The 19,236-nt window shown below is 49.6% G+C and overlaps 1 protein-coding gene across 1 annotated transcript; it reads right to left on the bottom strand.

Annotated features, from left to right (window-relative positions):
• Positions 1–3,303: 3,303 nt before the first annotated feature.
• On the bottom strand, positions 3,304–18,530 carry KRT77 (keratin 77). Its single transcript, XM_003906434.5, has 9 exons — positions 16,479–18,530; positions 11,404–11,618; positions 10,100–10,160; positions 9,480–9,575; positions 8,343–8,507; positions 6,458–6,583; positions 6,124–6,344; positions 5,655–5,689; positions 3,304–5,139 (listed from the first exon to the last, which is right to left on the bottom strand). The coding sequence occupies exons 1-9, from the start codon at positions 17,034–17,036 to the stop codon at positions 4,877–4,879; spliced, it is 1,740 nt and encodes a 579-aa protein (XP_003906483.2). The 5' UTR covers positions 17,037–18,530; the 3' UTR covers positions 3,304–4,876.
• Between the last annotated feature and the right edge of the window lie 706 nt (positions 18,531–19,236).

Consider the following 19,236-nt stretch of genomic DNA (forward strand, 5'->3'; position numbering starts at 1 on the left):
AATGCACCTGCTTGGCTCTCCCTCTAAGTATCTGCCTTGTGGGAATAGCATTGATCAGGGGCAGGGATGGAGAACTCTGTGGTCCCTGGAAGGACTTCAGACCCCCACACCTGGTCTCCCCACTCCCAGGTACGGTGGGACTCAGGTGAGATATTGCACGTGTGAGCATTTCCTACATGGTTTATAGAATTGCTTATTGTTTTCACTGGGGTGAGCTGAAAGTGAGAGACATTTTCTCCTGTTGGGATTTCTTATTGTCTCTGATGGAAATATTATCTGTTTCAGGAAATCTCCTCAGTGTCTTAGTGCTAGCCTTCCTTGTTTAGGTCCCTAGAGTTACTCCCTCTTGCCCTGAACTTCAAATTAAGACTACTCATTTAGACATTGAGATAACTTCTTTGACCAACTCCTCTCCTCTCTGTCCTTTATTTCTCCTGCCCCTGCCTTGTGGAATCTCTATTCCAATATTCTTCAGATTCAGGCACATGATTCCCAGGCCTCCATGACTGGACAAAATCAAGAATTCTGAAGAGAAAAGTCAGGGCCACATTTTCTGGGACAATCCCAACTAGTTCTCAGGAGAGGATGAGAAAGGTGAGCTGTGGTTGGCTTTACCTTTGTGCTTTTTATCAGAGCCAACCTGGATCCCCTTAGAGTATCACACACGCATGACCCCAGGGATAATCAAACTCACACCCTGTAATAGACCCTGTGCTGCCAGAAAACTTAGCTTCATTTTACAATCCTGGCTAGGGCCCTTGGCCTCTCTGTGACTTTAGCTTTCGCTGGCACCTGACCTTATTCTTCCCATATAACACAGAGAGTAGAATTTTTTTTCTCAGGCTCCACCACGTGAACTCAGTACAGCAAAGATGTGAGACACCTTCGTACGCATATCCCCACCCATCTCCACTCCCGCCCTCAACCTCTTGCCAAACGGTTAGCCAATCTCTGCTTGAAATTTGATCACTCCCCAGGTAGTCTCTCCCATGTTAGGATCAATAGAAAGGTGCTTCTTATATTGAGCCAAATTTGTTGCAGCTTCCTAAAGCAATATTGATGGAATTTGGATATGGGATTCATTGGAATAAGACAGCAACCCATATGAATAAAACATTGTGTTCCCAGGCACGCCCCTCCAGAAGTCTTTGTGGGGGATGTGGCAGCTAACTGCAAACATCGTATCAACCCGTAGTGATAAGACACTCTGTTCCCAAGCACACCCCTGTATTCTCTCTGAGAAGTTTCTCCCCATTTCACCTATCCTGGCAGCAGGCCTGTCAGGGGACAGGCAGAAAAGGGAAAGGTGGGCAGACAGTCTGCCCACATGTGGAGGAGAAGCCCACCTTTCATGGGACATGTGGCAACTAACTGCAAAGACACTGCCTAATCTAGGTCATCGGCTAGAGTCAGCCACCCTTCCTGCGGTCCCACAGAAGCCTTTCAAATCTTTGCAGTTAGCTGCCACATCTCCCTCGGAGTCTGCTCTCCTGGGCCTTTCACCGGTACTCCTGTGACCAGGCTTTGGTTCCCCACCATCACTGTCCTGGTCACCCTCCTCTGAGTAGGCTGTTTATTACTGTCCTTGGAGCTCAGAGTCCCCAGAGTGATCTGCCTCCAGAAGAGCCTAAACAAGATCTAGACGTGACTCTCTTCCTGATTCCCAGGGCTGCCTCCAGCAGCTGCCACACCTTCTGACTCACGTCTCCTCACCTGCCAGCTGGACACTCGAAGTCATATTTATGCCCACTGCTCTCCATCCATGTCTTCCTAGTCCTTGTGATCTTGGCTGTTGGCTGCAAGTGTGGTACACTGCATCTGTCTGCTCCCTCTCTCCTTCCCTTCGGACAGCCTCTCTGCCCATCTCTGCCTTTCCTACCGATCCCCTGACAAGCCTGCTGCCAGGACAGGTGAGATGGGGAGAAACTTCTCAGAGAAAATGGAGGGGTGTGCCTGGGAACACAGTGTCTTATCAATATGGGTTCTAGTCATATTCGAATGAATCCCGTATCCAAATTTCATCAAAGTCCCTCCAGGGAATTAGAAAGTAGATCACATCTTTTTATGTGACTCTTTTACATGGACTCAGAACTACCACAAAGGATGAGGTGGTGGCTTAACTTGCTCCATTCTGGAATTTCTGCATCTCTGCTTCCCTCAAGTCATCGATTGAAGATGTCTCTGCCCATGACCCCACTCAGTTTATGGGCCTCAGCCCCTTCCCTCCCCAGCTCAGTTTCTCCCGTCCAGCTGCTCCCTCTCACCCCCACACTCACTCTTATTTTGAGTCTCTGAGCGGACTATTCCCCTGTTTGGAAGGCCCTTCCCTCACCTCCTCACCCACACCCCCCTTCCTCGGCCCTGTTCCATATCCCAGTCCTCCAGGAGTCTGTTGGAACCAAACATCCCTTCCCCAGCACTGGCACCTGTCGTAAGTCCCACTGTTCCTGTTTTGGGGGGTCTGCCTGTGTCCTCAGAATAGGCCTTGCTTCCACTCTTAGGCTAGGAGGTCCTTAAAAGCACATTCAGATTTCTCTTCTCTCTGTATTTTCCCTCCCCCATAATATGTCATTTAGTTGTGAGCAACTTAAGATTCAGAAACATGTTCATTCAACATTGCATTCCCAGTGCCTAAGCCACTGCCTGCCACACAGTAGGAGCTTAATAAGTGCTTATTGAACAAATGTATAATTGACTTTTGAATGATCAGCCACTTTAAGGATTAATAAGATTATGTCTGCAAGATTCTTCAAGGCTGTGTATTACTTATACAATAAAAAATAAGAAGAAATTTTAACTTCCCAAATATGAATAATTTCAGGTCTGCAGACATTTTAAAAGAAATGGCCCAGGTACCGTGGCTCACACCTGTAATCCCAGCACTGTGGGAGGCCAAGGTGGGAGGATTAACTGAGCCCAGGAGTTCAAGACCAGCCTTGGCAACATAGTGAGACCCCATCTTTATTTAGGAGAAAGAAGAAAAAGAGGAGAAGATGAAGATGAAGATGAAGAAGAAGAAGAAGAAGGAGGAGGAGGAGGAGGGGGAGGAGAGAGGAGAAGGAGGAGGAGGGGGGAAGGGGGAGGAGGGAGGAGAAGAAGAAGAAGAAGAGGCAGAAGAAGAAGAAGAGGCAGAAGAAGAAGAAGAAGAAAGAGGAAGAGGAGGAGGGGGAAGAGGGGGAAGAGGAGGAGGAGGAGGGAGGAGGAGGAGCAGGGAGGAGGAGGAGGGAGAAGAGGAGGAAGGTGAAGGATAAGAAGGGGAAGGAGAAGAAGAAGGGGAAGGAGAAGAAGAAATAATGCATCTCCTGACCAAACAGCAGTTTGAGATCACAGAAAAATTTATTATAGAAATACCAGAAATGCTGCCCCTTGACAGTACAATTTTGAACCAGGAAATGATGAAGTCACAAGCACTGCCTAAGAGACCCACGCTGAGCCCATCCAATGCCCCAAGAGAATCATGGACTTGGAAGTTGTGTTAGAACTCAGCTAGCAAGTGAAGGTGACTCCAGATCTTAAAAGCAAAGCTACATTCTGTCTCTCAAGACCTGTTAGTTGGCTGATAACTTTCCTCTTCCTGCCCTCTCCAGCACATCTCAAGCCTCTTACATAAGATTCAAAATTAAGAGTCAAATTCTCACAAAGTGCTCACAGCCACAGAGAACAGAGGGCGGGAGGGACTAGAGAGGTCTGAGAAAGGGCATTAAACTGCCTTGCAACAACAACAACAAAAAAAAAACGGGCAGCTTCCTGACTGACTTGGGGTTGGAACCCTTCCAAGGCCCAAGTCAGATCCTCAGACTCCTCAGGCCCAAGGCACCTGGATAGAACAGAGCTGGGCTTCGCGTGCCCACCCCATGGGACAATTCTCAGAGTGGTTATGAAGCAGAGCTTAGGAAGCGTCAGACTTTCAAGGAATGGAGCTGTCAGGAGGAAACAGGACAGAAGCAGAACTTGCTTGTCTGTTCATCAACTCCCGCATCCACTGCTAAAACAGGCTTCCCTCTGGGTGAGGATTCGTGACCCCATGCCCTCTGAAATACTCCCACCTTGAGTTGTTTACACAGGGGAGAATGCTTCCTGAGACGGAGGTTCAGAATCAGGACAGTGATGCCTTACAGATATCTGATGTGGGCAGCAAATCTATACTTTCCATCAACATGAGTGCATGAGGCTGTGGACCAAGAGGCAGGAATAGGCGGCTGGTGCAGAGGTTTTCCTTACCAAGCTAGCTTGTCCTGCAATCAGCAACTTCCCCCAGAGGGATCATCTTGTGGCCCCCAGAAGGGCAGGGGGTGTGGATTCTTGTTCACAGAGCAGCCCAGGTGCGGCAAAAGGAGCCTGGGGCTGAGATACCAACTCTCCATTATGTGCCTTGTCGATGCTTTACAGGCTATTTCTCTCCATTGCTAAACTAGATGCCTGGTGTCTCTTAGCGTTGTGGATCAATACTTAGCTGCAGTGGCTTGAGTTGGGGCATAAGGGCATTCTATTTGGAGGCAGAGGAATGATAGCCATGACTTCTCCCTAACCTGCCAACTCACACAGCCTCTGCCTCTAACTGGAATGTTTCTGCTCACCCTGGGCTACCGATCTTCCCAAAAAGGTGGGAGCAGGAACAGCAGCAGGGCCAGCTGAACGGAGTCTGAGTGAGAATGTGCTTAGCTGTTACTCTGACTGCAAGCCAGTGCCCTCCAAAGAGATCTGCTGTTTGGGCTTATCCACCCTGCTTCCCCCCATTAGACTCTAATTTATTGGCAAAATTGCTGAGACCCATCAAGAAAAGTGAACGACAGGGAGTCAGGAAGGGCGTGGAGGGGAGGAGTTTGAGGAGAGGGCGGCGCGGGTGCAGGCTTGAGGTATGGCAGAAGCGAGGCCTCTACTCCAGGATCCGCCTGTGGGAGGTGTTGGTGGAGGTCTGGATGATCTGCACGCGCGAGGATCCGCGGCTGCTTCTGCCGCTCCCTCCGTAGCTCCCGCCGCCGCTGCCATAACCGCCTCCACTGCCCCCTCGTGCGCCGCCTCCGCGGTAACTTCTTCCACCGCCATAGCCCCCACCGCTGCCGCCGCCGTAGCCTCCAGAGACGTAGCTGCCGCCACCTCCCGCGCCGCCGCTGATGCTCACCTGGCTGTTTTGCACCGCTGTGGGGAGGGGACAGTGCACAGGGGGTCAGAGGGACCGGGCAGGGCCCCCACCTGCACCCATCCCTGCACCTGCAGCCTCCTCCATCCTCGATCACCCGTGGCATCGACTTGCAAACCGATACATTGAAAACTGAAAGTGTTCCCACTTGAAAATTATTATTCATACTACAAAGGAATGCCAGGGTTCCTCTCAGCAACACACTTTCATTGTTTATTGAACATATACCCTAAAGAGTTCTAGCCACTGCTGATTCCTAGGCATCATTTAAAAAAAATTTTTTTTTAATTTTCAAAAAGGCATCCTAACAATTAAGATAAGTAGACCTGAAATCACAACCATTTATTTCAAATGAATTCTTCCAGACTTTGCCATTACACTTGCTTACTTTGATGTCTGTTGTACAAGACTGGAAGCTAAAATGCCAGACTTTCAGTTCTCTGCTGGCCACCTCCCGGCCCTCCCTCCACCCAGAACCACCAGCCTCTCTCTGTCCGTGGGCTCTGCTACTTACAGATGCTCACATGGCTCTGCAGCTCTCCTGACATCCTGAAAAACCAAAGCACAGGGTCAGCCAGACCCACAGGGCCTGAGGAGAGAAGGCGGTGGCCCACAGACATCCGGATCAGAGGTGTCCCCAAGCCTTAGGGAAATTTGTGTGCATGAGAGCAGGAAGCCAGTGGAGCTGAGAGAATTTTCAGCGTTTTCATGAAGACTTTTAGCATTGGGGGTGAATACCCAGCTGCAGTGACTTGGGTTGGGGTATAAGGACATTCTACTTGGAGGCAGAGGAATGATAACAATGACTTCTCCCTACTTTGTCAACTCACACAGCGTCTGCCTCTAACTGGAATGTTTCTGCTCACCCTGGGCTACCAATCTTCCCAAAAAGGTGGGGCTTATCTTTTCTCCAAATAGCCAGTCCCACAGTTTCATGGGTACATATCGAGCCTTAGCCCCAGAAACACAGCTGCCGGACCCACCTGCTCTCCTCGCCCTCCAGCAGCTGGCGGTAGGTGGCGATCTCCACATCCAGGGACAGCTTGGCCCCTAGCATGGCCTGGTAGTCACGCAGCAGCCGGGCCAGCTCCTCCTTGGACTGCTGCAGGGCCTCCTCCAGGTCCTGCAGCTTCTGCCGCGCATCCTGGAGGGCCTGTTCGCCTCTCTCCTCGGCATCCGAAATGAGTGACTGCATCTGTTCAATCTGCTCCAGAGACAGTCAGAGACCATTTTAGGGTTTAACTTCCAGACCTCGATCTGGCAGGGCATTGTGGGAGGTGCAGGGCTTAGTCAGCCCTCCCTGAGCACCCATCCCACCTGCTTCTTCACATTGCTGATCTCTGCCTGCAGCCTCTGGACGGTGCGGTTGAGCTCTGCAATCTCCATCTTGCTGTTCTTCAAGTCGTCTCCATGTCTCCCTGCCGTGATCTGGAGCTCCTGGTACTAGGGGCCAAAGGCAGCATCATGGTCAGCATGTGCTGCCCACCACAAGCCCCTCCAGGAGGGAGTAGGTCTGGGTTGCTCTCCCCTGGGAGATTCTCACCCATCTTGTGCTGTGGTCACCCCTACATACACACTCACAGCTATACCAAACCTCCCTCACCCGGGCTGCAAACACATGTATACATGCACACGCTCACACCATACCAAGCCTCCTGCATTCCCACCTATCTCTGGGCAGACTCTCATCCTAGCCAGACAAACCTGCTTCGTGATGCCCTTTCTAACACTTTTTCACACATCTAAGCCTTCACGTTGGTCCTTACCCACACTGAGACCCCCTCACTCTTTCCACCCACCATATAGCTTCCCACCCTTTTCCAGGATGATCTCCCTAGCAATCAGGCAGGACCTTATGTCCCAGAGGCCCTCCACCTGCTCCACGTTCAGTCTCATTTCCCCTCCATCTCTGTTTCTGTCTCTGTATTGCCCCATCAGTCAGAACTCCACCCCCAGGACAGGGTTTTGAAGTGGGTGGGAGAAGCGTCAACTTGAGGGAATCTGCATTCTGCTGTTTTCACTGTTGGCCTTCTGCCTCCCAGTCTAAGGTCGAAATCCATTCCACCCCAGAACACTGTCTGCAGGACAGTGGGACAGAGGTCAGCCAGGATTGGAGTTGGCCACAGATCATCCTCAAAGCCAATCATCAATGCTAGTTGTTCAGAATTTAGTGACTGGACTGTCAGCCATGCCCTTTCAACCAGAGGATTCACCATCCAAAAAGATCCAGGTCAGTTTATGGTAAAGAAGTAACCAAAGATGTGCCCAACAACTTAGCCACAAAGAGGTTGATCTAATAAGGGAGGGTGTAGTCTTACAATATAATACCAGGCTGTTAAAAATGTGGCAAATTATTTAGTGTCACAGAAAGGTATCCATATGCAATAAGTAAAAGCGAAAGTACAGCCTGGCCAACATGGCAAAACCCTGTCACTACTAAAAATACAAAAATTAGCTTGGTGTGGTGGTGTGCACCTGTAATCCCAGCTACTGAGGAGGCTGAGGCAGGAGAATCGCTTGAACCCAGAAGGTGGAGTCTGTAGTGAACTGAGATCACGCCACTGCACTCCAGCCTGGGAGACAGAGCGAGTTTCCATCTCAAACAAAAAAAAAAAAAGAAAGAAAGTAAAAAAAAGTACATTTTAATAGATACCATTATGAAAAAAAGAATAAAAATCATTCTAGTGGTGAGGGGAATGAGTTTGTAGACACAAACCCGAGTTTAATTAAGCTGTGGCTCTGCCATTTACTAGCTACAAGGCCTTAGAGAAATTAAGTAATCTCACGCACTATTATCTATTATAAAATTGTGATAATGAAATTGTTACCTCATTGGTTGTTGTAAGGATTGAATGAAATAATATATATATTATGTAAAGCACTTTGTGTAGTGCCTAACACATATGAGTTCTCAATAAACATTATTGGGTTGGTGCAAAAGTAATTGTGGTTCTTATCATTACTTTTAATGGCAAGAACCACAATTACTTTTGCACTAGCTTAATAGCTACAAAGAACTGGCAGAAGAGATATTAACATATTAATAGAGGTAGTGAGAGATTGGTAATCTTTACATGTAATTTCTAGAATTTGTATAACAAACACATTTTACTTCAGAAATAAGAAAGACAATGCAATAAGAGAAAGACAATTCTGGGAAGAATCTGTTTTTCTGGGCACCAGATCTGGGGGCCGTACCCACCTTGGTCTGGTACAGGGCTTCGGCCTCGTCCTTGCTCCTCTGTGCAATCAGCTCGTACTGGGTTCGCACTGCATCAATGATGCTGTCCAGGTCCAGGGAGCGATTATTGTCCATGGACAGGATGACGTTGGTGTCACTGATGTGAGTCTGCATCTGAGACAGCTCCTGCGAGGCATGGCGCACAGGCTGACTCCTTCCATTCTCCTCTGGGGGCCTCAGTTTTCCTCTGCTGCTCCCTCAAGGCTCTCGGGGGAAGCCAGAAGCCTGGGCCAGGTAGTCTTGGGGAAAAACTCTTGGAATTGTTGTGTGCAATGAGAGATAATAGGGAGAGTCTTAACTGCCTCCAGGGAGAAGGAAGGAGCCTAAACCTGGAGCCCTTCAGATACCATCTCCCCATCACACCTCTTCTGCAACTGCCATTCTGCCTTGCTCTGACTTGGCCACCATAGTTAGCTGGGCTCCTTGGCAGGCATGCCTGTTCCTTGAAATCACATGAGCTCTCTGAGGCAGTAGAATGGACTCCAGTTGAGGAGCCACTTGGACTCACTTTTGAGTCTTGGCTCTACCATTGACTAACAAGGTAACCAAGCAAGTAATTTAACCCTTCAGTGCCTCAGTTTTCCCATGTGTAGAATGGAGATGCCCATAACATAAATTTCTAACACAGCATCTGGCCCAGAGCAAGTACCCCCAAATTAGACACAGGCAAAAGAGGGCTGGGTGACAGAGTGTTTGATCCCCCACCACTAAGGTCACTCCCTTTGAGACTCACACTGTCACCTCCCACAGAGTTTCCTAACAGCTCCATCAACTCCCCAGAATTAATGAAGATTTCTGGTTGGTTTTGCCCCTTATATGTCTGGGTGATTTCCCAGACAGATTGGAAGCCATGAACCAGGGACACGTTCGCCTCCACCTAACTCAGGATTCTCCCAGCCTTCCATCTCCATTACCCCAACCTGGGGATTCTGAGGATTGGGGTGGAGAGGATGGCTGACTCCAGGCCCACAGAGTTGGGGTACCTGGGGAGATGAGTCCCTAGTGGGTAGTGTTGGGTTTCAGACCTCGCCTCTTATAGCCCATACTCCTTGTGAGATGTGAGAAAAGAAAGGGAGTTCTTATAAACGCTTAACTCACCGTCAAAAATAAATACTTCAAGAAATTGATCTCCCCAGTCAGAGTGTCCACCCTGGACTCCAGGTCCACTTTGCTCGCATAAGCAGCGTCCACATCCTGAATAGCAGGCAGAAACAGTTTGACTTTATTGCCCAGGCATTGCCTGCCACCAGCTCACTGGGTGGCTCAGGCAAGTGGCAGAGCCACTCTGGGTTTATTTCCTTACTTCAAAAATTCATCACCTCACTCCAATAAGGGATCTACATGTCCTGGCCTTCCTGGCCAGAAGGAGATGTGACACCAACCTCCACATCTCAGTCAGTCACACCCAACACCCAGGTCCTTCCCCGGGTCCCAAGGCTACACACAACTGACATTCAAAAGCTGTCATTTCACTTCATTTCACTTTCAGGACCCCAGAGAGATACAAACTGGAGGCTTCCTAAAGAGTCATTATCAGTGTCAGTTCTAGTGTAAGGGCCCCACATTTAGGCATCACACACAGCAAGCCGGCCACAGAGGCCACCCTGCCATTGCCACAGAGGTCACCCTGCCATTGCCACAGAGCATCCCATAGGGATTCCTTACTCCCCGAAGCCTCCTTGGTCCACAGCCACCCTTGGGACTCCCCTTTCCCTCACCTTCTTCAGGACGACAAAGTCATTCTCGCTGCCAGTCCTCTTGTTGATTTCGTCCTCATACCTGTCAGGCGAGGCAAGGAGCACAGAAAGGCTACAGGCTGACCTTGGCTCTCTGAGGTTCCTCCTCACAGCAGAAAGCTTGGAATTCTCCAAACATTTGCTGTCCTGAGCTCAGAGAACCCTGCTCAAGGTGCTGGCTGTCCATTCCGGGAGGCCGGCGCTCTCATGGATGAGGGCAGTGCCAACTCCTGGGTCTGTGGGCCAACAGAGGGGAGCCCAGGCCAACATGGAAAACCCAGAGCCACAGAGAAGGTCCCTGGAATGTCTGTTTTTATTTTGATGTTTTACCTTTGTAAATGTGTCAAATTCACTCATTCCTTAAAATTGAGAACATGAAATACCAACCACTTTTACTAAATATTTCTGAAAAGAAAAAATTTAACCTACAATTCTGTGCCCCATCCCCCACCAGCACCTCCAGTGTGGATTTCATTTTTTCCCTCGTTGACTCACACACACTTGGATCTCTACTGGCACGGCACAGTAAGCATGCCAAGGTGATGGGAGAGAAGCACCCTGAACCCCACATGGGGAAGAAGAGGAAGGGAGAGGCTCGGCTGCCTGCACAGCTCAGGAGCAGCTGATCTGGAATTCGACAACTCCTGTCACCCCTACTGTTTGTGGTCATAATAGCTAGGGTTTACTGACTGTAGGGGTGTGCAGGCACAGTACTAAGAACTTATTAAGCATCATTTCATTCAAAACAGGCAGTTCTCAAAGTGTGGTCCCCAATCCACGAGCATCAGCATCACTTGGAAACATGTCAGAAGTACAAACACTCTCCCATATCTGCTGAATCCAAAACCTGGGGGGCAGAGCCCAGCAATCTGATTCCAGCAAACTGATGCATGCTCAAGTCTGAGAACCACAGATCTACCCACAACAATCCAACAAGGGAGGTTCTTGCTCTTCCCACATTATTAACATGAACACCAGAGGCTTAAAAAGATGAATTTGTAGGCAGCTAGTAAGTGGAAGAGCCCACACTGGAAATCAGGCTTACTTGGCTTCAACATCCATGAAGCTATCCTGCCCCTCCCCACCCAATGCGATTGATAGCTGGCTGCCAATATCATCTACCTGGGTTGCCACATACAAAACAGTGCCTCCTGCAGTTGTGCAGTGCAGAGCCTGCATGTCCCGCTCCCCTACCCTTACACATAAACACTAAAGCAGAATGTCTTGCCCCTGTGACGAGTTTCCGGCCATGCTTCTCCCCTGTTTTGCCCTGCCTGGAGTCTCACTTGCTCTTGTAGTCCTCCACGACATCCTGCATGCTCCTGACCTCTGTGTTCTGGCGCATCTGCTCCGCATTGAGCAAATCCACCTGCTTCCGCAGGTCACCGATATAGTTCTCCAAGAGGGGCTCCAGGTTGTTGGTTCCAGTTGAGGTGTTCACCTGCTGCAGTAACTCCCATTTTGTTTGTAGCACCTGGTTCTGCTGCTCCAGGAATCGCACCTAAGAGCAAGAGACCCCAGCGCACCCCAGGCCATGGATCAGAGCAGCTCCCCCATGAGTAGCCCCTCAACACATCCAGACCTCAGAGAATCAGGATGGCTCCTCCAAGGGTCAGAGAGCTTCCTTTTCTCTGGGATTGAGACACACAGAGGGCAATGTGGTTTCTGATGGCCAATGGCTGTACAGTCAACTTGTCTAAAATTGACACTAAGCTCACGCTGGTTTTGAAGGTAAATCACCTCCTTCATTTACATCATAGAGCACTCGCCCTCCAAACTCAATTTATCCATGCCAACGTAAGGAAATGGTGTTTCGGAGCATCTGAGACACTGATGACCCCAAGGCTCCTTTCTCTTTGTGGTCAAAATGCATTATGTGATAGAGGAGAGGAAGAAAGAAAAAGCGAGAAGGATCAATTTGGCTTAGAACATTAAACTAATTCCTGAGCACACTTGCTTGGGTGCCCCTGCCCTGCAGTCGCCACCACCTCTGCTGTCTGCCAGGATGTTTGTCAGGAAAGTAACTCATTTAAATGCTTTTATAACGCAGACAGAATTTTTAAGGCAAATGTTCTCATTCTTTTAAAAGTCTAATGCAGTCAAGTGCCCCAAAGTGAGGACTTGGATTGTCAGGTGTTTGAGAACTACCCACTTGCTATTTCCTGGGAAATGGAGAGTGGACATCACCTAATATTTTCACCACCTCTTCTCCCAGAACTGTGGATATGAAGGTAAGATAAGGGGCCCAGTAAGGCAGCTGGCTGTGCAAAGTGTGTGGCTTGTCCTTGGCATGGTAATGACCAGCCTCCACCTTTCCTCAGCCAGCTACACACTGTGGAGCCTCCACTCCAGTGCCCTGATAGAAGCAGTGGTGCTGCCTCCAGAGTTTGCTCCGCCGCCTGCGGGCGCGCACGCGCAAAAACACACACCCTCCGGAATCCAGCTTCCTCCTCCGGGCACTGTGTAAAGGGGCAAACCCACTGCTTTGTGTGGTGGGAACGGAACTCTGAAGACACTCCCTTACCACGTGACACTAGTGAGGGTCCCCCAAATCCCCTGGCCCTTGAGAATCTGCCCGTCTGAGGGGCCAACCCTGGTTAGCTCCCTTTGTATTCTGACTCTAGGCTGGAAAATGTTTGCAGACAACACCACCTCCCGTGGCTCATTTTTGCTGGCCTTATCAAAGCAAGAGATTAGGCAAGCAGCTCTCCCAGGCTTGTCAGCACAGCTCACAACACCGTGAGAAATTCCTGCCACTCTCTATTTTTACTCTGTGGTGGCACTCCCAGGGAGTGAAGAAATCAATTCAGCACTCATTCACTGCGCTCAGTGGCAGTGGCATTGTGGGACCAAAAGAAAGAATCCTGTGGTCCCATGGAGAGTCTCCACATAAAATAACGAGGGAGCAGTGACACAACTCTGGGTGTTCTGGCTTTAGCCCAGGTACCCACCCGCAATATCCCAGGAGCTCACAGAAGACACTGTGGTTCTCATCAGGCCACCCAAACTGCAAAGGCAGAGTCTGGCTGCAGGGAGTGCCTTAACCACTACAACAATCGGTGAAAGCCACTGTGTTTTTCCCCAGGTTCCCCAAAACACTCCTGGTCTGTGTCCTACCAGCAAAACTCAAAGGCAGCTCAGCTAGCACAGATGGAATGAGGCATGCTGCTGAGCGACCTTCTCGCCCACCCTCTGCTTCAGTGCCCCTCCCCTGCACAGGGACCTCCCAGTGCCCTCAGCACTCCAGGTCTCCTCAACTCTTTGCCCAGTAAACTCCTACTCACCCTTTAGACCTCACCTGAGGTGGCATCCCACCTCAGGTGTCCCCTTTGCAGCCCCTTGTTCCTTGCCTTTCTAAATCTGTTGAGACTTGCAGTCATGCAGCAGTGTGTGAGCATCTCTCTCCTGGGCTGCACTGGACCCCTTGAGGGCAGGCCTATATCTACTTTGTTCTCCAGGGGACACAGTGGACCCATGGACACACAACGCCCAACACAGAGAAGACAAAAAGTGTCATGCACTCATGAAGTGCAAAAGGTTTTAAAATTGCCTGCTGGTGTGGGCTATCCAGACCACTCGCCACCCCTGGCATAGAGGTCTAAGGATCAGCTGAACAAGGCCAGCCCAGTGTCCCAGGGGGAAGAGCTGGACCCCTCCTTTCCTTCCTGAGGCCCTATCCCCTTGTCATTGGTTCTAGAAAGCCTTTGGCTCCATTTCCACTCTCTGAGCATCCAGCACTGACCCGAGGGGCTGACCCAATTTGTCATCCAGCTTCTATTTACTGAACAATTCTCATGTGTCAGGAACTATTCTGGGTGCTAGGGATTTGGTAATAAGCAAAACAGGCAAAATCCCTGCTTTCTAGGAGTTTGCATTCTATTTAGAGAGATAACTATAAAGAAACAATCATGTAAAAAATACAGTGCCTCAGACAGCTGCAGGGACTATGGAGTCACACAGGGCCGGGGCATAGGAACGCTGAAGTGGTGGTCAGGGAAGTCCCCACTGAAACTGTGGCATCTGAGCAAAGACCCACAGAAGGTAAGGGAGGAAGGTGGGCCTCTCTTTGGGGGGAAGAGTTCCAAGCAGAGGGAATGGCAGGTGCAAAGACCTTGAGACAGAACTGAGCCTTGGATGCTGGTGAGCAAGAGGAGAGCAGCTGAGGAGGAAGAGGGGCACAGGACACTGCAGACAACAATGAGTTGGAAGCCTGGAGGCTATTTTCCAGGCCTCATTCTGCTCACTAGCGGCTGTATCCTGAAAGCTGTCCCACCCAGGGAGGGCAATGTGGCCTGATTCCACAAATGTAAGTGTGGGCTTAGCAGCAGCCGCAGGGTAAAGGGCAGATAATATAGGGTCTTATAGGACTTGGGCTTTTCCTTCAGTTGAGACAAGAAGCCACTGAAGGATTCAAATGGAAGAGTGGTGTGACATGCTTTTAAAGGATGGCTCTGCTGTGGTGTCAAGCATAGGCTATATATACAAGGGTCAAGGGTGAAAGCAGGAAGACCAGTTTGGAAAGCAGAGTCAGAAGTCACCTGTCATAGAAGCCTTCTACCTTCCAGTCAGGCCACAACCCACCTGGCTGAGGAGCCTCTCCTCATAGTCATCACAGGCCATGCCCTTCAAAGGACAGGAGACCCGGGTCTCTCGCACCTTAGCCTCGCCCACTGCCCCATGCCATGCAACTGGACAGACACCCTATTCATGGCAGAGGCCACAACTGGATGAGCCTCAGGAGGTCAGTTGCCAGCGGCCTGTGGTTATTTCCCAGCCCTCTCTCCTCCCTGCTCTTCTCCTGGCCCAGTCGTGAGCTCCCAGTAGCGACTCCTTGCTCCAGTGAAACCCTCTAACCCCTACCTGTGCCTGAAGTGTGGTGGTACTCAGCCACATTTCCCACGCAGCGTGATCAGAAGCCACAGGAGCACTCTGCTGTGTTGCGCTCCTCTTCGGCAGCCTCTGGGCCTCAGCACCCTCACTCTCCTCCACCTGCTCACACACTGTCCCATCCCCAGCATCTGCCCAGATATCAGAGGCCTGCCCTGCCACCCAGCATGGCCTCTGGCCACAGCTACCCTGCAGTCAGGCCACAGGTCAAGCTCTGGCCTCAACACTGAACTCCTGTGGTGACTGAGGGAAAGTCACTGACTGTGCAAGTGGCCTTGGTGCTCTGTGGGGCTTCCCACTGCATCCCTGAAGGCAAAATTCCTCCTGAAGAGGTGCTAGTGGCCGCTGTACCTCAACCTCCAGACAAAAGGAGAGGCTGGAAGGAGGTCTTCACCATGGTGAGTTCACCAGCCTCTGTTGCTGCTTTGGAGTTTCAACAGGGAACTAGGGACAGGGGCTTCTGTGTCTCCATCTGGCCCATCCTTGGCCCTTGATGAGCCAAAAGGGGGAACTCAGACAGAACCCTACATTGCATGCTGTTGACTTTAGCCCCAAGAGATACCCACCACCAGGGCATTCACCATGCCCTGCCTGCTTCTCCTGCCCTGGCTCTGTGGCTTCATCTCTGCTTCTCTCATCCACCCCCTGGTATCCCATTTTCTCCAGGAATTGTAACTGTTTGAAATTCCCTAAAGGTGTCACACTTTCATGCCTCCTGGTCCTTCTGCCTGAAAGCCCCCTCTGCCCTTAGAACCCATTTAACTTGTGCTCGCTTCGGCAGCACATATACTAAAATTAGAACCCATTTAACTTTTCATCCGTCTTCAAGACTCAGCAGGCAGAGCTCATGACACCCTCCTTTGAGCTACCATGTCCCAGAGAGTACTTCCCCTATTGACACACTTCACACACACTGTCGTAATTCTCTTCCCTTTAGACGTCAGGCCCTGTGTCCTAGTTACCTGTAGCACCTGGCACAGTGTCTGCCCTATCATAGATGCTTAGAAAATATTTGTGGGCTGAATGGGTGGATGGATGCATGGGTGGATAGTTGAGTGGCTTGATGGATGAGTGAATGAACGGATGAACATGTGTGTGTGTATATAAATAGATTGTGTGGATGAGGATGGATGGATAGATGGATGGATGGATGGACGGATGGATGGATGGATGGATGGGTGCATGGGTGGATGGGTGGATGGAAAGTGAATAATTGTGAAAGATAATGAGGGTACTACACCATGTATCTGTTGAGTATTTTCACACTGCTTATCTCCTTTCCTGCCAAAAGGAAAAGATAGAATTAAATCCCCACAAGAAGACAAATTGAAGCGCAAATGGGGTAAATGATTTCCTAAGGTCCCAGGTATCACCACCAAGCTGAAACTGCACGATGTGCTGAGAGGTGGCAGGGTGTAATCTCTCAGTCATTTGGTCAGTGACCAATGACCCTCCCTGCCCCTGAGGTGCTCACCTTGTCAATGAAGGAAGCAAACTTGTTGTTGAGAACCATAATCTGCTCCCGCTCCTGGGTCTTGATCCTCTGAATTTCAGGGTCCACCTCCAGGTGAAGTGGCTCTAGGAGGCTCTGGTTAATGGTCACCTCTTGGATACCCCCAGGAGGACAAGAAGGACCAAAACCCCCAAGCCCAAAATTGCTAGCCCCAAATCCAGCACCCCCAAAACCACCTCCTCCAAAGCTACCACCTCCAAAGCCACCAGCACCAATGCTGCCAACCCCAAAGCTCCTGACCCCTCCAAATCCCCCTACTCCCCCACCCTGACAGAAACCACTGGCACTCCTCCCCACTAGACTAATGGAGATGCTTCTACTGCCACCCAGATTATACAGGCTCCTAGAGCCAAACCCCCTTCCACGGATCCCATATCCACCACCACCACACCTCCCTCGAGTATAACACACAGAACCCACAGCCCGACTCCCACCACCAGAGCCTGCAGAAAAGCTGGTGCGATAAACCTGCCTGCTCCTTGAGCTAAACGCGGACTGAGAACTATATTGGCGGTTCATGGTTGCTGGAGCATCCAGATAAGCAGGCAAGAGAAACAGCCTGGCAGGAAGGAGGCGGAGACCAGAGAGGAAAGGAGCTCTGACTCCTTTGGAAGGGATCTGGCTCCGTCTCTATATATAGACACACACACATTGCTGGGCTGGGCATCTTTACAATCCTGAAAGGGGAGTATTAATGTTTAGTTTGCCTGCCAGCAACATCTGTTTAAAACCTCATACCTATGAGTTGCAGAAATCAGACTGCAGACAAACTTCCCCAACTCGATCATTTATCATTCATCTCTTGCCATTTAGAGATCAGAGTGCAATAATCTCTCAGGACCTCATTGCTGGAAACTCCTATACAGATTCCCCCCAATTCGTCAGTTCATCTCTTCCTAAGAAACTCCACCACTGAGCTGTTTGTTTCTGGGGTGTACCTGGGAGATGTGGGGCAAAGTTAGATAGTGTCTGGAGACCTCAGGACAACAGCTGGGACAGAGGTGGAAATACTTTCTGTCATAGCATTGTCCTGGTGGGGCAAAAGTTTTGTTCCCATCTCCCCATGCGCTGCTTCTGCTCCCTGAAGTTATCGCCATGAGCACCCAAAATTTTATCACATGGAAGTGCAATATTGCGGTCACTGAGTACAAGTGTAGGCCCACAGATTCTGCCCAAGGTCATTCACATTGTGTGTTGCTTGATAAGCCTCAGACTCCTCAAACACAAAACCACACAAGGTACTTCAGCACCAAAAATCAGTGGTTCAAGATTTGTTGAGCATCTACCAGTACCTAATATTGTCTTCTAGACCAGAAGACAAACCATCCCTATTTCTCTTTCTGTTTTATCATTTCTGGTTCTTTATAGACAATACTTTTGTAAAACAGAATTAAATGAATTACCTCTTAAAGATAATTTTTAAGAAATATACGAAATGCAAGCCCCAATTTTTTTGATTTTTAGATTCAGCAAGCAAAACATTGTTTAACTGCTAAAAATAGCAACAATAATAATAATTTTCTAAAAGGCTACTCTCAAATTCTGTGCTTACCACAAGGCAATAACAAAGCGCTGTAGACCAGCACTGATCTGTGCTCACACTCTGAGAAGCGCGTCCCAGACAGCATCCTGGGAAGAAGCTCATTCAGTGATCATCAGTGTACGCTAACAAAAAAATGTGTGTTTTCCCTCTGGACTCAAATAGCTGTGGCTTTCATCCAAAATGTAATGATAATGTTTTTAACTTGGGGAAAAAATCTCCAGCCTTAGAAAAATGGCTGTGATGGCTTGCCCAGTTGGATACAATTATTTTAAATCATCTTGTTGGAGACGCTGCAGCAGAACCAGAAATGACTTGTACCATATTAAAGGGAAAAGGCAAACTACATGATGGAGTCTGTGCTGTGAACTCGTAAGAATTAAGAGGTCAAGGTGAGCAGATCACTTGAGCCCAGGAGTTCAAGACCAGCCTGTCCAATATGGCGAAACCCCGTCTCTACTAAAAATACAAAAAATTAACCAGGCGTTAATTTTTTGCTACAAGCACACGCCTGTAGTCCCAGCTCCCAGGGGTCAGGGGGGCTGAGGTAGGAGGATTAATTGAGCCTGGGAGGTCAAGGCTGCAGTGAACCCTGATCGTGCCACTGCACTCCAGCCTGCACTCTCACAAAAAAAAAAAAAAAAATGCAGAGGTCAGGAGATCGAGACCATTCTGGCTAACACAGTGAAATCCTGTCTCTACTAAAAATACAAAAAATTAGCTAGGTGTGGTGGCACATGCCTGTAATCCCAGCTACTCGGGAGGCTGAGGCAGGAGAATCGCTTGAACCCAGGAGGTGGAGGTTGCGGTAAGCCGAGATCGCCCCATTGCACTCTAGCCTGGGCAACAAGAGTGAAACTCTACCTCAAGAAAAAAAAGAAAGAAAGAAAGAAAGAAAGAAAGAAAAGAAAAAAAAGTTGTGGCAGAAATCCCTATAGACGTGGGGAAGAACAGGTGGTAGAAACAAGAGCAGTGTGGGGGAGCCAGAGTGAGAAGCCATCCTGGGGCAGGGAAAGGCTCCAAGGACAATTCCAAGCTTCCACGCCCTCTTCTCATGAACCTCTGCATTCCATGCATGTTATCTGTTCAGTGGGTCATCCAGGAGACACTGTGGGATAGAGGAGGCAGTGAGCCTGAAATGTATAGGCAGAAGCCCTGCTGCTGGCTGGCTGTGTCATC

This window comes from Papio anubis, chromosome 9, assembly GCF_008728515.1.
Source record: "Papio anubis isolate 15944 chromosome 9, Panubis1.0, whole genome shotgun sequence".
Classification (NCBI taxonomy): Eukaryota; Metazoa; Chordata; class Mammalia; order Primates; family Cercopithecidae; genus Papio; species Papio anubis.